Genomic DNA, 22,054 nt, shown 5'->3' on the forward strand with positions numbered 1-22,054 from the left:
TTGATTTGCTAGAGGAGTAGGGTGAGAGTGATGGGTGGAGCGGTGAAGGACAGAGGGTAGGTCACCATACATAAGAAAAGCCCATGATACTCGGGGAGGAAGGTGTAGGTGGAGAGAGGAGGGGGGCTCTGGCAGAGTACTGCTCTGACAACAAGCCTCTGTGACTGAGATGAGAAAGTAACCCAGATGATCAGAACTTTAGGAGACAAATAGCGGTAAACGAGTTTTAGAAAGACTCACTGTGTGCTCTATGATATAATGCTTCTTTGCATCTAAGAAAATGTTTAGTAAAAAAGCAGCATTGCTCTGAAATGCCTTCCGTATTGAATTTGGGTCATAATCACGTAAATGTGACACTCTGCTGAGATTGGGAAAAACATGAAGTTCTTACTTGGGCTACCTAGACACTGGTGCAAGAAAACAACTCTAGATATTAAATAGATATGCACCAAATAATAATGAAACTGTTACTTATGGTAATCAAAAATGTGAAAATTTCTAATGCCCAATAAAAAGAAAACACAGTAATAAAATATGTATCTTTATATAATAAAGTATTACATCAACAATTAAAAATGATGGTTATAAAGATTTTATAATAACATAAAAATTGCTATAATAGAACATTAAGAGGAGAAGCAGTAGATTGTAGAAATTCACATGTAATGTGCTAGGCTACAAATGAATGAGCATATGCAGACAAAAAGAAACTGGGGAAAACAAGAAGAATAGAAGCTTGAAAAGGCAAGATTGTAATGAGAAGGCTTTTAATCTGTTATCTTTTTCCATGCCATCCCTTTCTCCTTTAAAAGGCATTTTCTCAGGAACTCCTGTGTATTTTTCCATTTTTCCTACCCTCTCCCATTGCCTTTCTGAAAACCAAAAGAGAAAAGCTGCTGGCACAAACCACCGCTAGAAATCTAGTGAGTACACTGACCTTAATCAAAGTACAGGAGAGACATAGAGCCCACCCTGACTGTCCCTATATGCCAGCCACTGATCAGCCTGCACCTAGGCATCATAGTAGCTCAAATGAGCAGTCCTCAAGGGGCCCTCTTCCTGCTCCTCTAAAGTGGGCTGATCTAAAACCAGTACTATGTATGGAGAAAGGGGAACTCTCTTACACTGCTGGTAGAAATGCAAGCTGGTGCAGCCACTCTGGAAAACAGCATGGAGGTTCCTCAAGAAGTTCAAAATAGAGCTACCCTATGATGCAGCAATTATACTCCCGGGTATTCTCTCCAAAGATACAGATGTACTGAAAAGTAGGGGTACCTGCACCCCAATGTTCATAGCAACGATGTCCACAAGAGCCAAACTGTGGAATGAGCTGAGATGTCCTTCAACGGATGAATGGATAAAGAAGATGTGGTTCATATATACAGTGGAATATTACACAGCCATTTATTGTAAATATTACCACTTAAAATTGCCATGGATGCAACTGAAGCATATTAAGCTGAGTGAAATAAGTCAATCAGAGAAAGACAATTACCATATGGTTTCACTCAAATGTGGAATATAAGAAATAGTGCAGAGGATCATAGGGAAAGGAAAGGAAAACAGAATGGGAAGAAATCAGAGAGGGAGAAAAACCATGAGAGACTTTTGACTCTGGGAAGCAAACTGAGGGTTGCAGAAGGGAAGGTGGGTGGGGGGACTGGGTAAGTGGGTGATGGGTATTAAGGAGGGCACAGGATGTGATAAGCACTGGGTGTTACACAACTAATGAATCAATGAACATGACATCAAAAACTAATATGGGGGTGCCTGGGTGGCTCAGTGGGTTAAAGCCTCTGCCTTCGGCTCAGGTCATGATTCAGAGTCCTGGGATCAAGCCCTGCATCGGGCTCTCTGCTCAGCAGGGAGCCTGCTTCCCTTCCCCTCTCTCTGCCTGCCTCTCTGCCTACTTGTGATCTCTGTCTGTCAAATAAATAAATTAAAAAAAAAAAACTAATAAGTTGGCTAGTCGAATTTAAATAAAAATCATAATAAAATAAAGTAAATTAAACCAGTACTACATCTATTGACTTCTTACAGGGTTTCTTACTCTCAAGACCAGTCATTTGTTGCAACTCAAACATCCCAGAAAAGGATTAAGAGTTTAAAGTCCCTGATACCTTAGGGTGTATTACTTTATCAACACACTCCCCTGCAGTGATGGCAAGAAATAAGAACAAAAAAGACCCTGATCTTTCAGGAGACAGCATAATGAGGGGGAAGTTAATAAGGAAGAGATATTGTAGATATTACTTCTCTCTTTCACAATGCTATACAAGCAAATGCCATCAGACCAGATGCATGTAGAGGCCAGCCAAGTTACACCCAAAGAAGCTGAACACCTAGGGAGGAAGAGGGGCCCTGAAGGCAAAGCTGTGAACCACAAGTATTCACATTGGATGTGCAAAGAAAACAATCTTCCCACTGCAGAATGCTCCTGCCTCTTAAATACCTCCCAGTGGAGGAGTGGAAATACTATTCATTTGCAGCTCAGTAGGATATTAAAAAAAAAAAAAAAGAAAGAAAGAAAAGAAAACACATACTTTCTCCTCATGATAGCTTTGCCCAAGCATACAATAAAGGGATTATGTTAAGAAACACATTCCACTTTTGTGCTCTGCTTGCAAATTATTATTGCTAAAGCAGCTGGGGTGATAAATGGTAACATGGGACAGGCCTGGTGATCTGCTTGTTAACCAGGTATCAATGAGTGAAAGAATCACATATAAAGAAGGAGTTTTCAAGTCAGTTAGTACTATTGGGGCATGCACTGGATAGCTGAATCAGTCCATAATATAAGATTCCTAGGTGACCCCTCTTGGTGGGGTTAGAGCATCTGGAATTCACATAGAAAGTTTTACCTCCAGATGAAGCTTTTTTTATTGCTGCTAATGAAGATTATGCCCCATGTCCTGCCTAACTCAAAGGCACTGTGGGGCTCTAAGGAGGAAATGGTAAATAATAGCAGCCCCTTTCTATTCCCAACACACGTCCACAGCCATTACAGCAAATATAAGCCTGTGTGGTCAGTTCTTTCCCCTGCACCCTTGGCAAAAACCACTTCTGGATCACAGCATTTTTCTCACAAATCCCCTCGAGGGGCTATTTTCCATCAACTGAAGGCAGCATGAGGGAGAAAGTTTACATTCACGAAGGATCTATCCCTAGACAATTGCAAATCAAATTATAGATAACAATATATGGGTGATATTACTTGTGAATTGCACATTCACTCTCTTTGTCTGCATACAAGATTAAAATATTATCAACTATCCTCACCTCAATGTCTTGTTTTGAGCATGACTGCATTCCCTCCCATGTGTCCACGCTGTCCCCAACACCACTTCACTGCATCCTCTCTCCAAGAGAAATAGTTTCAGGGCTTTTTGTTGTTGACTTGTTTTGGCTATACCAGTTCACAAGAATTATGACTCAATAAAGAGTAGGAGGCAGTAGAGGTTAGGCTAAGTAGTGGGTCTTTCCTAATAAATCAGATCCAATCAATTGTAATCAGATGTCTACAGTTATACAAATCTGATTTCACATCGGATACAATTTTGTGTCCCAGAACAATGACAAATCACTTAGGTTTCATGGCCTTTAGAAATGCTAATAAGCATAATTCTTAAAGACTTACAATGTGCAACTGATAAATCTGATATGAAATTGAAGAGATGAAATTGCCAAGTGCCCAACTGATCATATCTGGTCCTTTATAGAATCTTACGAAATTGACAAGAAGAATCTTGTTCCCATTTTACAGATGAGGGAACCACAACTTCAAGAGTCCTCGTGTCAGCCAGAGCAAGGCTCTACACCAGACAGGTGTACACTTTGTCTTTTGTCAAGGAGGTTCCGAGTAAATGTTTCTACTCCTAACCCATACAGGCCATGTCTCTTCAACATAAATGGATTAGAGCTTTAGACAGACATGGATTTTGTCATTAGGGGAAAAAAAAAAATGTCAGTGTAAAGTGAGCTCTTCCACTGCAATTATACATCAGAAACGAAGAAGTGATAATTATGAAGATGGAATTGCCAACTACCACTTGGCTAGCCAGCAAGGACACTAACTTTTATATTTCCCCATGGGGGCATATATGAAAGAATCACAGAGTGCAGGAGAGATGAAACACAATTATCAGGACCTGGGGATTTATTGTTTCTGCTACACAAAGGAAAGGGGAGGGCAGACCACAGTTGGAAACTTCTCTTCTTGCTCTTTGCAAAACATGGGAAAATGCTGCCCCTCATCCACTTAATTTAATTTCCCTCAGAAACGATGACAAGGCTTATCCAGTCTATTGTACTTTCCTTTTCCATCAACTTGACTTCCTAGTCAGCCAACAGCCTCGCCACCTCAAGACTTTGTTCCAGAAATAGCAGAGGGCTTATTTTTTTTTTTCCTTTTTGAGGGACCTGTGAGTGATAGCACACCAAGAAACTGGTCTCTCTTGGCTGAGCAGAAGGCTCTAGTCACAGAGCTGGAGTATCAGAGAAACAAATTTCCTTTTTCTGCCTTAGTCTATTAAAAATCTTAATAGTTCTAAATACAGATCCAGTAATAAGTATAATTAACAGTACAGACCAAATAATAGTTGGTCTGAAAAGGGCAAAATAAGTGGGGAGAGGCCAGGTTTTGAGTCAACAGCACTACCCCCTACTGACCATGTGCAATCAGTAGGTTGGTACACAGTGCATTTTTATAGGATGCTTCTGCAATTATTTTTCTGGATTCTGGTCATAGTTTTGTGCATACATATGGGGACTGAGTGGAGACACTGCTTTCAAAGATGTTGGTGTGAAAAATATGTATATATATATACACAAAGTACTCATCACCATCCCCCACTACACACACACACACACACACACACCCCACCCCTACCTTAGAGAAGACAAAAATGGCCATCTCATGACTTTTTAAAGGCACTGAACGAAGGTGCTTAAAAAGAGGTAGGAAATAGGGACTACTTCCAAAGATTAACTTTGGTTTTGTTTTAATTCAGCATATAATGAAGCACATTAAACACTTGGGTGCATGCTTCCTAATCTCTATTCCTTTGGCCATACCTCTGCTGATGAAAGCAGGATTCAAGTAAGAAGCTTTTCACATTGCAGCAGGAAAGAATAAAATATGAAATTACACCAAACCATGTTCAGCTTGCTACAACCCAGGTAAAAATAGCACTCATGTACAAAGGAACACCAATTAATAAAAAAAAGACTTTCTGATAGGGGGAGGGCTAAGTTTCCATTTGGAACACGTATCCTCACTCTTAAAAAAGGCTTTTCAGAATGTGCTCCACAGAAGCTGTTCTGAAGCATTTATATGTGTGACATGGGAAAAGGATTCTTTAGTGAAAGAAGTTTGGGAGGCCTCTTCAGTCTCTGGGTTTCTCCAGAGCCTTAACTATCCTAAAGTGAATCCTGCATCTCGAGTAAGGCAGAGTTAAATAATCATTACTTAAAATTGCTTGACCATAGAAATGTATTTTATGGAACTAGTGCACTTAAGAGTACATTTTAGGAAATACTGCTTTAGAATAGCTACACAAAATATATACTTTGCCCCAACAAAGGGAGATTAGCACCCAGCAAACAGCACCAGCCAAGAGACCTTCTCCTGGAGCACCCCAGCCCAGTGCTTCTCAAATTTGAACGTACACACTGAATCACTAGGGACCGTGTTACATGCAGACTCCTGCTTAGGAAGTCTTGCCTGAGACTCTGCATTTCTAACAAGTTCCCAGGTGATGTTGATGCTTCTGGTCCTATGAATCACACCAAGTAGCAAAGCACTAGAACACACGTGTCTTCAAGTGCTGAAGATGTCCAGTATTATCCCAAGTGCTATGCTTTCCAATAATTCTTTTATCCAAGAGGGTAGCAGGTCTGCAGATGGGGCTTACCAATAAAACCTGTTGGGTGTGATACGTTCATGCATGAGTTGCCACCGTCTTCCAAAGTCCATGGAGCTGTAGAGCTGCAAAACAATGAAATGAAGAAGCATAAGCATCAAGGACACTTGTCAATATAAATACACATGGCATCGCCCTAGATAAGGACATTCTCACACACCAGAGTGCCTAACACAACCAAGTTGGCATCCATTTTATCTTGATAAAACTCTATGAATATGATAGTGCTGTGCTTATCGTGGTGACTTCTGGAACCAAGGAGGTGCTCCACGTATATCCAATCAACTGATGTTTTTTGAGCTGAGTGTAAATCCTTCCTGATGCCATCCATCATTCTCTCCTTCAGGGGTAAAGCCTTCATAAAATTCTTATTTTTCTTCAAACTCCATGATATCTTTAGCTCCTTTCAAAACAATTCAGCAAGATTTATTTAAAATTTATTTACCGAATAGCTCCTACATGTAAGGCACTCTGGTAGACACGAAGATAAAGAAGAGGTAGATTCTGTGTTCTCAGGGAAATAAAACACAGGTAAAAATACTCATCAGCTGGTATCTGAGCCAATCTTGTGTTATTTGAGTTTTATCTCTCACTGCTTAAATCTCTCTCTCTTATATATATAATCTTAAATCTATCTCTCCTATATATAATCTAAGTGAAATGGACTCTTCACTGACCAGGAGGATACCATGCTTGTTTATACTCTCAAGTCTTCACAGAGATAAGGCCATATCTATGCCTAAGTAAACATTACACAAGCATGGGTGGTTCCCTCCACACACCCTTTTCCAATCACCTCAAGCCACTCATCTTTCTCCCTTCTCAATTCACTGCACTCATCATGGCACTTACCATGAAGTAATATGTGGCCATGTCTTTCAGATTTGTCTGTATTATTTAGCCGCGTTTATATTCCTTTAGTACATAAAAAAAAAAGTGTTCACTAAAATATCTGTTGAATACATCAATAATTAAAATGGGCACATAAGAATGGATAGTAACTCTAGAAGAGCCTCAAGACTTCAGAAAAATAAAGAGACCCCCAGCATAGCTAATAAAGTCAGATTCCACATTCACTTACTTTACAGATGTAGAGTCTGACCCCTTTTTAACACATAAGGGAAAGGCCAACATTCCTATAAAAGGCTAGCCAAGAGTAAGGAGCTTATTTTTAATTGTATGCCTGGAAGCATAATAGCTCTGACTTACGGAAACAATGATAATGATAATGATAATAATAATAATAATAAGTGGACCACACTGCTCTTTCACATACATTTGAGACTTACAAGGACAATGAAAGGAAGGCAAAGCAGTTATGACTACTCGGACTCCTGCTCTCAAGTATTTTCTCATCTACCAGGTAGAGTCGACCACTCCCTCCAGGTATCATCACTATTTTTACTGTCTGCTTCTAAGAAGCTGTTTACACCAAGACAATACTGGTTGTTGGTATACCCCTCCTACCATTAGGCTGTAAGTAATAAAAGGGTCAGGAATCATGCCCAACTCACCATTGTGTATCTGTGGCTACAGAATACATATACAGGTAAGCACACAATTCTATTTCACAGTTAATGAAACTTGGTCTTGGGGAAGTTAAGTTTTGGTCAAAAGAACAAGTATTTAAGTTTTCTGATGCCTGGCTCCCTTCTTCTTCCATGGAATCATGGTGCTGAGTTTATAATGAGAATCCTTATTACTTTTATGTTCTCCACATTTCCACAGCTGGGGAAACTGGGAAAAGCAGAAGTAGTTGGGCCTCAAGTTTATACAAATGGGGTCAGATGAAGGAGCTTCCCATTATCATATCCTCAATACTGCTCCGCTATAGGGATGTGCTATCTGGCATACCACACCCAGGTAACAGCTGCCATCCATAATGTTCTGAGTCCACCATCTTGCAACTCATATAGAAATGTGTTTTTAAGATCTTATTTATTTTTCTGACAGAGAGAGACAGAGATCGTAAGGAAGCAGAGAGGCAGGCAGGGGTTGGGGGGAGAAGCAGGCTCCCTGTTGAGCTGGGAACCTGATGCGGGGCTTGATCCCAGGATCCTGAGATCATGACCTGAGCCAAAGGTGGAGGCTTAACCCACTGAGTCACCCAGGTGCCCCTAGAAATAATTTTTTAATGAACTTCTGGTAATCTCAAGTAAGCTGTGGGGAACTTAAAGAAGCTTTAGCTCATTTCAATTTAATTCAAATATATGTTAGACATTGGCACCATGAACTACATAAAAACATCTCTTTTGGGGCTCCTGGTTGGTTCAATGGGTTAAGCCTCTGCCTTCAGCTCAGGTCATGATCTTAAGGTCCTGGGATCGAGCCCCACATTGGGCTCTCTGCTCAGCAGGGAGCCTGCTTACCCCTTTCTCTGTCTACCTCAGTGCCTACTTGTGATCTCTCTCTCTGTGTCAAATGAATAAATAAAATCTTAAAAAAAATCTTTTGTACAGTAAAATAGCAAAGAAATATGTACATGTGTGTGTGTTGAATATATATACCCGTTAATATTGCCCATCTCTCAACTTAAACACAGATGACCAGATATACATACACGACACCAAAGGAGGAAAATGGGCCAAAGGCTAGAGCTCTAGAAGTTGAGAAAGAGACAAGATCAACAGGAATAGACGTGGAACAATGAGCCTTCCTGGAGCAACACAGCTTGAGCTAGGCCTTTGAAGATAGGTGGTATGGACAGGAGAGAAGGTAGGTAGAGATCTTATAGCGTGAAGAAAAAAATAAGAACAGAAGTGTCGATATGGTTAAGATCTTGCACTTGACCTATGGGGAGGCTTTTAAAAGGAAGGAGAGATGTGATGACAGTCACTGGCTAAAAGGAAGTGGGGGGTGCCTGTCCATTTTCCTGTCTCTCCTTCCATACACCCAACTATTTGTGCCTGATTTTATATTTATCTGTATGTATATTTATATTGGGGAGGGTTTGGGGAGGAAGAACAGAATTGGTAAGGACCAGATCATTACACTGGAAAGAATATATCCTTATAATTTTTTTTGCAAAAACTGAGAATTCCATGCAGAGTTTTAAGAAATGGGTCACTCTCTTTCCCATGGCAGGTGTCTGAGAGACAGATGCTCAGACTGAAGACACGTTTGCCAATTAAATAGAGAAGAGACTTTGGTTGGAGCCTTCCATAATGCAAAGATACCAGACTCTCTGTCAGCCCAGATACCAATATAAAAGCAGAGCCCCAAATCCCTTCAAATAAAACCCAGCATGATTGCATCTTTCTCTGCTGCAAACTCTAGACAAAAGCTGGGGAAGAACCAGGAGGGTCAAAATGACACTGCTGGAGTCCCAGTACTCCAGAGAAATCATCCGTCCTTCCACACTGGAGCATCGAGTAGTGGCAGAATGCCTCCACCACAGTTCTGGCTGGGACTCACCCTTGGGAGAAGCACTGCTCCTCTCCTCTCATGTTCTTCCTAACAGAGAAAGAACAAGAGATCAGCTGATGATCTCCTCATCCAAGTCTGTTCCACCTACTGCCTCCCTTGTCTCTGATTTTGCTTTTTCAGCTCTTCTGTTTGACTGATGGGAGAAAAATTAAATTGAATTCTCTGCCTAGAGGCTGATTCAGATGAACAGAAAGAGCAGACTCCTATTCATTAAGAGCCTTTGGTTAGCTACCTTGTCTCTCCATCCACAGGAAGTTGCTGAGTCTGAAATGAATTTTATTCTACTGCAAGCTGCATCTTTGCAGCCTCCCCATTCACATACGTGTTCATCCATTTCTCCGTCTCTTCATTCACTGACTAAAAGTGTATCAAGAAACCACTATGCTTTAAGCACTGAAATGAGTGCTGGAATTACAAAGGTTAAAAATGCCTGAACAGTGGATGACAGAAATTCAGAAAATTACACTGCCATGCATGTATGTCATAATATTACTACTACTTATCTCTGCAAGGGTAGAATTGGAGGCCATCAGTATTTTTTCTTTTGGTTATCTGGATCTTTGAAATTACCAGCAACATGCATTACTTTAGTAATTAGAAAAGCTCTGACACTCAAAGAGAAATAAAGAATTTAGACAACCACTCAATAGTGTTACAAGATCAGTTAATGATATGCAAATGTTTATGATATTTATTTTAAAATACGTTGCAAAACATTGACACTAATTTTATTTAAAGTATTGTAAAAACTTGAAACACATCAGAAGAAAATATGCAAAACACTAGCAGGGGTTATTTCTAAATTGTGGGACTATGGGTAACACATACTTTTCAAAGCTGTCCATCATTTTCAGATTTCTTTACAATGGATATAATATTTTAATAGTAATATAAGCCAGTGTTTTCTTCTACTTGCATTCTTATAATAATAATTTCTAATCATAAAGTATACATTATATTTACCTTTAAAACTACCTTTTAAAAGGCCAAAAAATTAAAATTGCAATTTTTTCATGAGGGACCTGGAATCAGACAAGGCAATATGGGATTTTCCACAAAGTGGTATTACACAGAGATCATCAAGGATAGTGGTGAATCCTTCCTCGGAAAAACAACATATTAGCTTACATGTTCTTTAAATAGTCCTGCATGGCTTCAACCCAACCTGCTTCATGCAACACTAAAATAAAGTAGATTTTCCAAACAATAAACATCTTTAGAAACATTTCTTGTTTCTAAACGAGATCTGGCAACTGGGTGGCTCAGTTCGTTTTAATCCTCCAACTCTTGACTTTGGCTCAGGTCATGATCCCAGGGTCATGGGATGGAGCCCTGCGTCAGGTTCTGTGCTCAGCACAGAGTCTGACTGTCCCTCTCCCAGTGCTCTCTCTCTCTCAAATAAATAAATAAAATCTTAAAAAAAACTTCTTGTTTATACAAAGTTACATATATGAGACTTCTCCTCTACATCCTGCCTCAGGATGCCCCCTTCCTGCAAGGATGACATACCTGGATTTCTACCAGAGAACAATCCAGATCCTCTACCTTCCCTTCTTCCCCTGTGTGTCGTAGTCTCTTCTTTCTTACAACCACGTATTCAGTAGCAACACACACACACACACACACACACACAGAGAAAGCCCTAAGTGAATCACTGGAACAGATGGAAAATATGAACGAACATGGCTCTTTTCCTTATTGATCCAGTTATTAGTTCCCTAATTACATCAGCCTGCCAGGGAAAAGCATCTGATAGCTGAAAAACGAGAGGCAATTTAATCAATGTAATATTCCACAAGAGGAACAACAAGTTGTATATGGAAAGCTTAAGTCCAAAGAATGATATGATTGTATCAGGAGGTTATTGCTTCAACTGTGTCCCCCAAAAAAGATATGTTGAAGTCCTCACTTATAGCATCTCAGAATGTGACCTTATTTGGATAGAAGGTCTTTGCAGATGTAACCACGTTAAAATGGGTTCAAGGTGAGCCCTAATCCAATATGGCTGATGCCCTCATAAGGATAGATATGGACACACAGACGGGAACAGAGGGAAGAGAACGTGAGAGACAGAGAGAAGGCCATGTGAAGACAGAAGATTGAAGTGAGGTATCCACAAGCCAAGGCATGTCAAAGACTAAGGACAATCACCAGAAACAACAAAGATGCAAAAAAGGGCTCCCCTTTAAATTTCAGAGGGAACACAGCCCCACCAACACCTTGATTTGGGAACTTTAGCCTCCAGAATTGTAGAACAATGAATTTCTATTGTGCTAAGTCACCTAATTTGAGGTACTCTTGTACAGCAGCCCGTGTGAAACTATATAATTGAACAACATGGGTTTGGACTGTGTGCATTCACTAACACACAGATTCTTTTTTTCCATAAATGTAGTCCAGTGCTGTCAACGTATTTTCTCTTCCTTATGGTTTTCTTAATAACATTTTCTTTTCTCTAGATGGCTTTATGGAAAGAATACAGTACCTAATACATGTCACATACAAAATATGTGTTCATTGACTGTTTATATCATCAGTAAGTTTCCAGTCTACAATTAGCTTTTGTAGTTAAATTTGGAAGGAGTCAAAAGTTGTACATGGATTTTCAACTGCACAGGGGATCAGTGTCCTTAACCCCTGTGCTGCTCAAGAGTCAACTGTACAAACACCTTATACCTACCACCAAGAGTAATAAAGACAGATCTTGCTACATTTCTCTATTTTTTGTTTTGTTTTGGTCTGGTCTGGTCTCTATTCCTAGGCATTTAGTTGTAAGACCAAAAGTCCAGTGTATGACCAGATTGTTGAATCTGTGATTAAAAGCCAAAATCTCATTTGCCTATATTTTCCTCTTCTATACATTTTCACCACACCCACAAGGATAGTATTTTCTAAGAATAAATATGAACTAATAATGACCATATGGCGGTAGCCAGACATACTCAGAAGAGGCAACAAACTATGCGTTTTATGGGAGCTTTTGGTGATACGGCCAGATTCCCTAGAGCCAGCATATTGTCCATAAAGAGGGAAGAATGGTTTGGAACACATTTATATAAAAGCTCTCCCCTCCAGCAAATTCAAACTTAATGTACAGCTGTCCTGATTTTTTTTTTCTCAAAGCCTATGGAATTTTGGTAGCATTCTGCTGAATCGTGGTCCTGATGGTCTATGTCTTTCAAATAAAATGAGGCTGGTTCCTGGTAAAAATAAGGTTTCTTCACTTATTTCCTTGGTAGCCTCAGAGGGGGTAGTAGGGCTCGGCTGGGCTACATAAGACCACAGGGAGAATCCCCTGGGTTGTGGTGGTATTTATGGTAGGCAGTAGAAAAATAAGGATCACACTGTAACAAGGAGTCCTTCCCAACATAAGCCTCTGGTTCCTTCCTCAGATAGTCTCCAAAAAACCCCTCCCTTGATAACTGGTAGTGACAACCCCATCCAATGTCCCCCTAAGCCCTGGGTACATAGATAAGAACTTCCATCCTCAGCAGCCTTTTTCCTTTGCCCTTGATAGATACAAGGCATCTCTACCATAAATATATTGATTTTTTAATTTTTAAATTTTTTTTAATATTTATTTTTAAAATAGGAATTCACAGTTTGGCTGAGGGAAAAATGAAACAAGATGAAACCAGAGAGGGAGACAAACCATAAGAGACTCCTAATCTCAGAAAACTGAGGGTTGCTGGAGGGAAGGGGATAGAGGGATGGAGCGGCTGGTGACGGACATTGTGGGGTGGTATATGCTATGGTGAATGCTATGAATTGTGTAAGACTGATGAGTCACAGACCTGTGCCCCTGAAACAAGAAAGAAAGAAAGAAAGAAAGAACTAGTTAAAAGAAAAAAAGGAAACAAACAAACAAACAAACCAACCAGGAATTCACCTAGTCATGCCATACTTTTGTAGAAGGCAACATTTTTCTTCTCTTCTTGAAGATTCCTAACCATAGAGGTTTTCCTTCTCTCAAATGGTTTACACCAGTCATTCCTTTGTTCAACACATATTGATCAAATGTCTATTAACAACCAAGCACTGTTTCATGGTTAGGATACATCAGTGAACCAGACAAAACTCTCTGGCCGCAGGGATCTTACTTTCCAGGGGAGGTCAGGAACTTGAAAGTCCTCGAGTCTGCAGTGTGAATGTGTGAGGGGCGTGTAGGAAAAATGGCACCATGGTTTGTGTGTTTTAGACACGTGATCATTTTGCTAGCACTTCACACATGAAGCAACTTTATTTAGTCAAGATGATTCTCCTCATTTTTATTAAAATACCACTTTAGGGTTATCTTTTGTTTTCCTGCTTTTGATAGAGACACAAGCTCAAAAAATGTTACTTTTCTCTCAACTCTATGGAAAACTGGTGCAAGTGTGATAAATTATCTGGCAGATGACATTTCCCCACAACACTGGGGAGAAACAGGGACTCCGGAAAGCTCATGCTCCATCTAAAAATGGGCTTAGCTGTTCCTTAGCTGGACAAAGAGAGCTAATTTAATGTGGTCAGGCTCTGTAATTTTTCAAGGGAACTGAAAGTTCAGATTTGTATGAGAAATCTCTGTATTTTTCAGTTTGGGCAAAAAAATTTAAAAATTTAAAATGTATTACAGGGCTAATAAGATATCTTGATCCAGCTGGCCAGGGGTTGCCTGAGGGCTACCACTTGTGACCTGATTCTTACCATAGTAGACATACGGATGTCTATAGGATTGAATGTGACTATTTGACCTTGATGGAGGGTTAACAGATTTATCAAATAAAATACAGAATGCCCAGATAATTTGATTTTAGATGAGAAATAATTTTTTGTGTAACTATGTCCCATGTAACAGTAGGAATTTGCTTGTGTGTATGTTTTTTTAATTGTTATTTCCCTGAAATTTGAATTTAGCTGTGCTTTATCCATGTGTCCTGTGTTTTATCTGGCAGCCCTCCCTTGAAGCCTTCCCCATTCCATTTCTAAGCATCTGGATCATGAGATATATACCCCCTTATGCTATGAGTCTCTGTTCTTTGAAATTGTATGTCCCCAAGTGAACAAAAGAAGTGTAAATAATCCCTGTAGTCTATTAACACATCTCTTTACTCAACTTATTTAGTATTCCTTAAGCACCTAGCATGTGCTAGGCTCAGTGCCAGGTGTGATGATCGAAAGATGAGTAACACCAAGTTCCCTGATCTCCAGAAACTCAGAACTTCGGTGGGAAGACAGACATGTCAACAGATAAATGGCACACAACTCAACAAGACCCATACCCACAAAGGTAGACAACGGTTAGGGGAATGCACGGAAGGAGTGGTCAGTACTGCTGGGTCGGGCGCTATGCCATGGGCTGAGTCATAATGAATGAGTAGGAGCTGGTCTGAAGGATAAGTTCCCCCCAAACACTGCAGCTAACAAAGGTGAAAAATTTTTGTCATTAGGAAAGATGTTGGAAATAAAACAGAAACATTATCTCATCCTCCTCCAAAAGTATCATTTGCTTGGCCCCGGATCAGTGCACATTGGTCTAAGTGCCACATCAAGAAGGAGAAAGAATAGAGAAGGAAAAGGAACAAAACAAGGTCATCTAAAGGATTTAAGAGGAAGAGGAAGAAATGACTGCATCAGAGTGTGGGGTGTGGGTAAAATGAAGACTTCAAGATGAGAGGAAACAGTGAGGTCTGTAAGAGCAGGAAGTGGAGACAGATACACACCCATTCCTTGAATTTGGAAATTCCCTCCCTCAAGATCTAAAAGGGGCAAGATTAAAAAAAGTGGGGGGGGCAAGATTAAAACACTGGAGATGAGGAACTACTTCTAAAAGCGAGTTCATAAAATTCACTACTGTAGGAAGTTGGTGAGAAAGGCACAGGAAATCCTATAAACCGCAACACCTACAAATTAAGACTTGATGCTTCCCAAAGTTGTTCATCAAAACATCTCCCACAGCCAAAGAGAACAGAGCATCCCACCAGGAATCTGAGGGTTTGGCCTTAAGCAATCTGATAGAAGGGTTAAGATCATCAAATCTCTTAACTCTTACTTTGAATTTCCATGGACATTTTGTAGTCTACGATGCCATATATCTGTGCTTAGAATGCAAGATAAATTTTTTCACAAATCTTCAGGTGAAATGGACCCTCTAGAAAGACACTCCCCAGGGGTACAGGTCTATGAATCACCAGGTTTACACACTTCACAGCACTCACCAAAGCACATACCCTCCCCAATGTCCATAATCCCACCCCCTTCTCCCAAACCCCCTCCCCCCAGAAACCCTCAGTTTGTTTTGTGAGATTAAGAGTCACTTATGGTTTGTCTCCCTCCCAATCCCATCTTGTTTCATTGATTCTTCTCATACCCACTTAAGCCCCCATGTTGCATCACTACTTCCTCATATCAGGGAGATCATAAGATAGTTGTCTTTCGCTGCTTGACTTATTTCGCTAAGCATGATATGCTCTAGTTCCAAATGTTGTCGCATTTGGCTTTTTAAACATGTTGTGGGCTGTCCAGACTCAGGGCTTTTGAATATGTTGTCCCCTCTGGGACCTAAAATACTCTCCTCCTACTCTGCATTTCTCTCTCTTTCCATTCATGTACTGAACTGCTATTCACATGTCAGGTATCAGCAGAAATAACACTTCCTAGAGGAAGCCCTCTTTGGTTACCTCTTGCCCATGTACTCCTGCCCCCATGGGCTTCTAGTCTCTTATTTCATAACATTCATCAAAATATGAAATTACAAGGGCACCTGGGCCACCCAGGGTGGTTTTTATTTGATAGATCACAGGCAGAGAGACAGGCAGAGAGAGAGAGAGGCGGAAGCAGGCTCCCTGCTAAGCAGAGAGCCCGATGTGGGGCTCGATCCCAGGACCCCGGGATCATGACCTGAGCTGAAAGCAGAGGCTTTAACCCACTGAGCCACCCAGACACCCCTCCTTTCCAAGTCTTATAAAAGTTCTGTTCTTTCCACCCAAAGGCCCCACACATCCCTTGCCAAATTTGTCTAAAGTCTACCCTTCTTTCCATATTAATTCAAATTGTCTCCCTTCCATGTTGCCATCTGTGGCCACACTTGGCCAAAAGAGGCAAGATTACAACAAAAAACTGAAAAACTACTTTGAGGAGCAAATTCATACAACTCATTGCTATAAGATTCTGGGGAGAAAGAAAGAATATTCTATAAACCGCTATCTCTTTTCCCATATTTAAAATCCAGTGTCCAACCAGATTCTAATAACAGGTTTCTCTTTAAAGTTCTAGAATTGTTTTTTATTTAGTTCCATCAAACAGGTATCTAGTCACACATTCACTTACATGTCAAAACTTCGGGTAGTCTCTTCAAATTGATCATTGATTAAGAGGTTGCTGGATGACAGGAATCCCTTCTGAAATCTAGATCTGACCCCTTTTCAAAGAAACTGTCCCTGGGCTGCTTGACAGCACAGAATCAGAGAATGGAAAACTTTTGTAGCTGAGACTGAATCATCTGGACAATTGTTTTTACATACGGGGAAGCGACGTTGCAGAGCACCTAGGTGTCCTGCCCGTGGTCCCACACCTCCTCAGCTGTGGAACTGGGATTCAAACCCAGGGTCCTGACTCCTGTCTCAATGTTCTTTTTTACTGCATGTGCTATCTTTTTTTTTTTTTTTTTTTAATTAACTGCAAGACTTTAAAAGAAAAACAAGTTAGCACTGCCTCACAGAAACAATGGCTCACTTGGGCACGCCACGCATGAATGACTCCTTAGCTTGACTCTATCCAGCACTTTTATTTACAAGTCGTTCTCACAATTCACTTTATCCTCTTCCATACAGAGCATTTTCTGAGCCAACAGTCATATAAAACAATCTTCTAAGCAATTTACATAGTATTTACCTAAATCCATTCTTTTGTCTCCACAAGCCTACCCTCCTGACCATTTTCCTTTGCAATCAGATTCTATTCATTTTTATACATTCTGATTCAGAAACATCTCATGTTAAGCAGTGCCCTTTGAACATAAATGTTGGTATTCCTCTGTGAGCTGGCTTTGTTATTCTGACTCACATCCCTCCACCCTTACCTGGGTTTTCTCTCTCCTTAACGATTTTGGTTTCATACCATAGCTTATTATTAAATGCACTTGGTCACCTATTTTCCTGGCCTGTTCACTGCATCCAATTTGTCCTTAACTCCTTTCCAAGTTCAGGTTTGTTTTTCCTTCCTAAAAGCCTGAGTCTAAAAAAGGCATAAAGAACACTTTTAAATCTCTTAGTTTAGGTCATTTAGTTAATTTAACTTACCTTCTCAGGTCACCTGGGTTGCCTAGTGGGTTAATTTAACTTACCTTCTCTAAGAATGAAAACAATAATACTTGCCTTCAGTTTGGAAGAAATGAAGATTTCACTCTCCCTAACATATGAAACACCATTTCAAGCATATCTCTAGGTAGACATTTCAACATGTGCATGATTTTAGTATTAATATACAGCCATAAAATTTTAAAGTTCATTCAAACTCAAGATATTAAAGGAAAAACAGTGTGTACTTCAATTCTTTCAGAAGAATGGGGGGAATGACTAACATTTATAGAGGATTTGCCCCGACCAGCATTTTTGTATATGCTTTCTACTTTAAATAACACAAAAAAACCAATTTGATGGTTATTTCTGTCTATTCATCTGGGAGGAGAACCTGAAGGCCTTTTTCCCACCCCAAAGCCCCACATTTCCCTTGCCAAATTTGTCTAGAGTTAACCCTTCTTTCCATATTAATTCAAATTGTCCCCCTTCCATGTTGCTAAATCTCAAAGCAAATTCTAGAACATCTGATTCCCAAACCACTATTCTTTCTTTTTTTTTTTTCCATGATTTTATTTATTTATTTACAAAGATGGGGTGGGGGAGGGAAAAGGAGGAGAGGGAGCGAGCTCTCAAGCAGACTTCCCGCTGAGGGCAGAACCTGGCATGGGTTTCGATCTTACAACTCTGAGATCATGACCTGAGCCAAAACCAAGATTCAGAAGCTTAGCCAGTTGAGCCACTCAGGGTCCCTAACCACTATTCATTCTAAATTACTTGGCCGTCATTGAGGAAAGAGTGTTTGCAAGGAAATATCCTGAAGTGTGATGCAGCTCAATCTACGTCCCAGGAGAAGTTGTAGAAACTTGGGATTGTTGGCACAGAAAATTGACCAATGAGCAAAGAGGTTTTGTAACTGTTTTCAAATGTGGGAAAACACTCTTCCATGAAAGGACAATGGAACTTTCTTCTATGCGGCTTCAGAGGGCAGAAGTAGGACCTAAAGGCCAAATCTAAATGGAAGTAAATATTGGCTTGACGTAAGAAATCATATTCTAATGGAAAGAACTCTCTGAGGGTGGAGAAGCTGCCTCACAGGGCAGCAAGTTCTCTAGGGCCTTATGGGATGTGTTTGAGTAGAAGATGGATGAGCACTTTGACTAAGGTGATACTATCAGGAAATTAAAGTGCCAGATGGCGTTTAAAGCAATGACTTTGTGGGTCCCTTAAGATATAGGATTTCATCTGAGAACGGTAATCCTAGGAATAGAAACCAAGAGAATATTACTACTCATGCTCCCTAAACATTTATAAAAGCTGGCAGATAAACTTTCTTTTGAAGGCGCTTAAATGTGATGAGAAATGCCCAGGACTCTGTGTGGCAGGCTTTGGTGGATTCATTCAGCATCCCTGTATCTACCACCTTTATAAAGCAATTTTCAGCCCTTCCCCCCAAGCACTAGAATTTATTTCCTCACCCTCTGAACTAAGGCTGTCCTTGGTCCTTATCTTGGCAACAGAATGCTGTAGAAGTGACAGTGTTCAAGTTTTGAATGTGGTCTCTAAGAAGCCATGAATATTTCCAGTCTTTCGGAATGCTATCACCACCCAAGTGACACTGGCCTGATGGGGGTTGAAAGACCACACAGAAGATAATCTAGGTATTCCAGTGGGGGCCATCTCAAATCACTGCACAGCCATCTGACCTCTAAACATAAGAGAGAGAGAGTGAGCTGACATCAGTACATTTCCTACTCAACCACAGATGACCACAGGCACTTGAATGAATCTGAGACAGTAAAACCATCCACTAAACCAAAGAGTTGTGATCAATAATTAATGTTTACTGTTTTTTTAAGCCTGGATGTTCGGAAGAGTTGGTTCAGCATTAGCTAGCTGATATAAAGAACTAAGATTCGAGTCTTAGCTGTATTGATGACGTCACTGGGCTGTTTGGAGAATGACTTTAAATTCCCCAAGCTTAGTCTTATGTAAGTATGAGGAAGGGTGTTCTCCAAAGGGTAGCTCTCAAATTTCAAAGTTATCCAGATGTCTTGCTTAAAAATGCATTATGCAAGCACCCCTCCAAAAACTCTAGAATCAGGAGGTCAAAAGTGGAGCCCAGAAATCTGCATTTTACCAAGTAACAGATGACTCTAATGTATGTGCTAAGGAGCCACACATTGTGAAAATCTGCTCCAGATAATTCTCAGGAAAACTTAAACATTTATAACTACACTCATTTCTGTCTTCAGCTAAACTCTACCCCATCACAGGAAGACAATGTCCAGCTGAAAATTCAGAGCTCCTTAGAAATATAAGCTTGCTCTGGGGACCTGTAAGAGAAGAGTGACTTGACCTTAAGTCAGATACCTCTCGACTCTTGGGAACCTATTCTTAGCTCCATTACAGAAACCGTGGCCTTGACAAAGGAAAAGGCAGAGTATTTCCACTCAAATACCATTCTGTCCAACTGCCAATGTTGCAATACAATTAAATAGCAAAAAGCATATCTTCAGCTAAAATGCACAGTAACAGCTGGACTGTGTTCCCTGAAAGTACAATCCATTTATTACACAGATAATTAGACTTCCCTCTAGATACAAAAGTGATATGGTCTATGCACTAAGCAAAAAAGATTTACCACAGCATAGCCAACCCTCGCCCAAAGCTCTCAAAGAGTGCTGATCCCTGGAGAGGAGGGGGATAGGATAGGGGCAGAAAGATAGGGACTGCTCTGAGGATCTTCTGTTCGTGGCTTCAGTGATCTAAATCAGTGGTTCACCTCTCTGCAACAGTCACCTAGGATTTTTAAGCAATACTGATGCTTATGCCCCACCTCACCCAAATAAAACAGAATCTCTGGGAATATACCACCTGGGCATATGTCTGTTTAAAGCTCCCCAGGTGATTCCAATGTGCAGACAAGGCTAAGTACTATTGACCTAAAGTAGAGGTTGGCAAACTGGAACACTCATTTATTGAGAATGGAGTTGTTGCAACAGAGATCATATGGCCAGCAAAACCTAAAATATTTACTATTCAGTCTTTTACAGAACATTTGCCAACCTTGATCTTAGGTACTGATCTTTAATACTGGTTAAGAGGTCCTGACAGGAGTTTTATCTTGAGTATGTCCTGGCTTGGTTTCACATCCCTTTGACCTATTTTTCCAATATCAGGAGCTCAAAGTCTATAATAATTGTAACAGGCACTTACTATGTATCAGGCTCTAGGTTAAGTGGTTTGCATCATCTTACCTTATCCCTACAACTACCAAGTAGAAAAATTCTGGTTATCTTCATTTAAAGAACAGAAAACAGAGATTTGGACAAAACTAAGTCACTTCCTGAAAACAGCAAGTGTGAAGGTTATCTTCAGACCAAGTTGTCTGATTCTCTGGCCCATGTGCTCAGTAACCATACAAGCCAAGGTTCACAACATGGAGACAGAGCTTCTGAGCCACACTGTACTGGGAACTTGGGCAGGCCACTTCAAGGGGTGGGGCTGGGGGTTCTAATATGCCTACCTTAGAGGGTTATGGTAAGATCAGAGATAACATGATGGCTAATAAAATGAGAATGCCTGGCACAATGAAACTATTCTTTTGTTGGATGTTTTTCTCCAGACATTACTGACTATATTTCGCTCCTTTTTTTGGCATCCATTTAATGAACTCAGTAATTTAGTGAGCACCTTCCACAAGCCACGTGTGGTTCTTGGTGCTAAACATATAGTGAAGAACAAGATGCTAAAAAACACAGTTACCAGCCCCTGACTTCATGGGGTTTATATGGAAGTGGGGGAAAGATATTTATATATACATAAATAATCAAATATATATATATGTTCTATAGATACTAATAATATATATTGTATTATTAATTTATTAAATAAATATATTTCTCATCCATGTTGGTTATGCTGTAAATTTAATTTAAATAAAATATTAAAGTAATAAAAATACTTAACTCATAGAGTTGTTTGGGGGTTAAATTAGAGAATTTAAGTGCTTAGTAAAATACCTGGTACATAGTAAATTCTCAATAAAAACTAACTTTCATAACTATAAAAAAAAATCATCACAAACACTGTTGTAGCAAATACTAAGCCATCGCTCCTGGGGAAATCTCTGGTCACATTTTCATCAATGTGTCTCCAATTAAAGACACATTATTAAATGCATATTGTTGATCCACTAACATTGAACTCATGGCCATGCCATTACAACAAGAAGGTACATCATAGCCACCTTCTGCTTAGAAACACCAGCCAGACACTCAGCTCCATACTTGCAGGCCATTTTAAAGGGTGGAACCACCACAGGAGAGCACAAAAATGACCAGAACCCTGGCACAAAAAAGACTACAGAAAGGACAACAACTTGCAGTTTAAGAACTAGAAGGGGGGTAGAGTGTCTCCTCTACATCA

At 40.1% G+C, this 22,054-nt stretch overlaps 1 protein-coding gene across 2 annotated transcripts in view; it reads right to left on the minus strand.

Annotated features, from left to right (window-relative positions):
- The window catches only part of SORCS3 (sortilin related VPS10 domain containing receptor 3), a 586,410-nt gene that overhangs the window by 216,334 nt on the left and 348,022 nt on the right, over positions 1–22,054 (minus strand). For both annotated transcript variants that reach the window (XM_004749297.3, XM_013054566.2), the window contains exon 5: positions 5,913–5,986. In XM_004749297.3, the coding sequence (XP_004749354.2) occupies positions 5,913–5,986 (74 nt within the window). The remainder of the gene's footprint in view (positions 1–5,912; positions 5,987–22,054) is intronic.

Source organism: Mustela putorius, unplaced genomic scaffold (assembly GCF_011764305.1).
Source record: "Mustela putorius furo isolate JIRA1106 unplaced genomic scaffold, ASM1176430v1.1 tig00003909_pilon_pilon_pilon, whole genome shotgun sequence".
Lineage (NCBI taxonomy): Eukaryota > Metazoa > Chordata > Mammalia > Carnivora > Mustelidae > Mustela > Mustela putorius.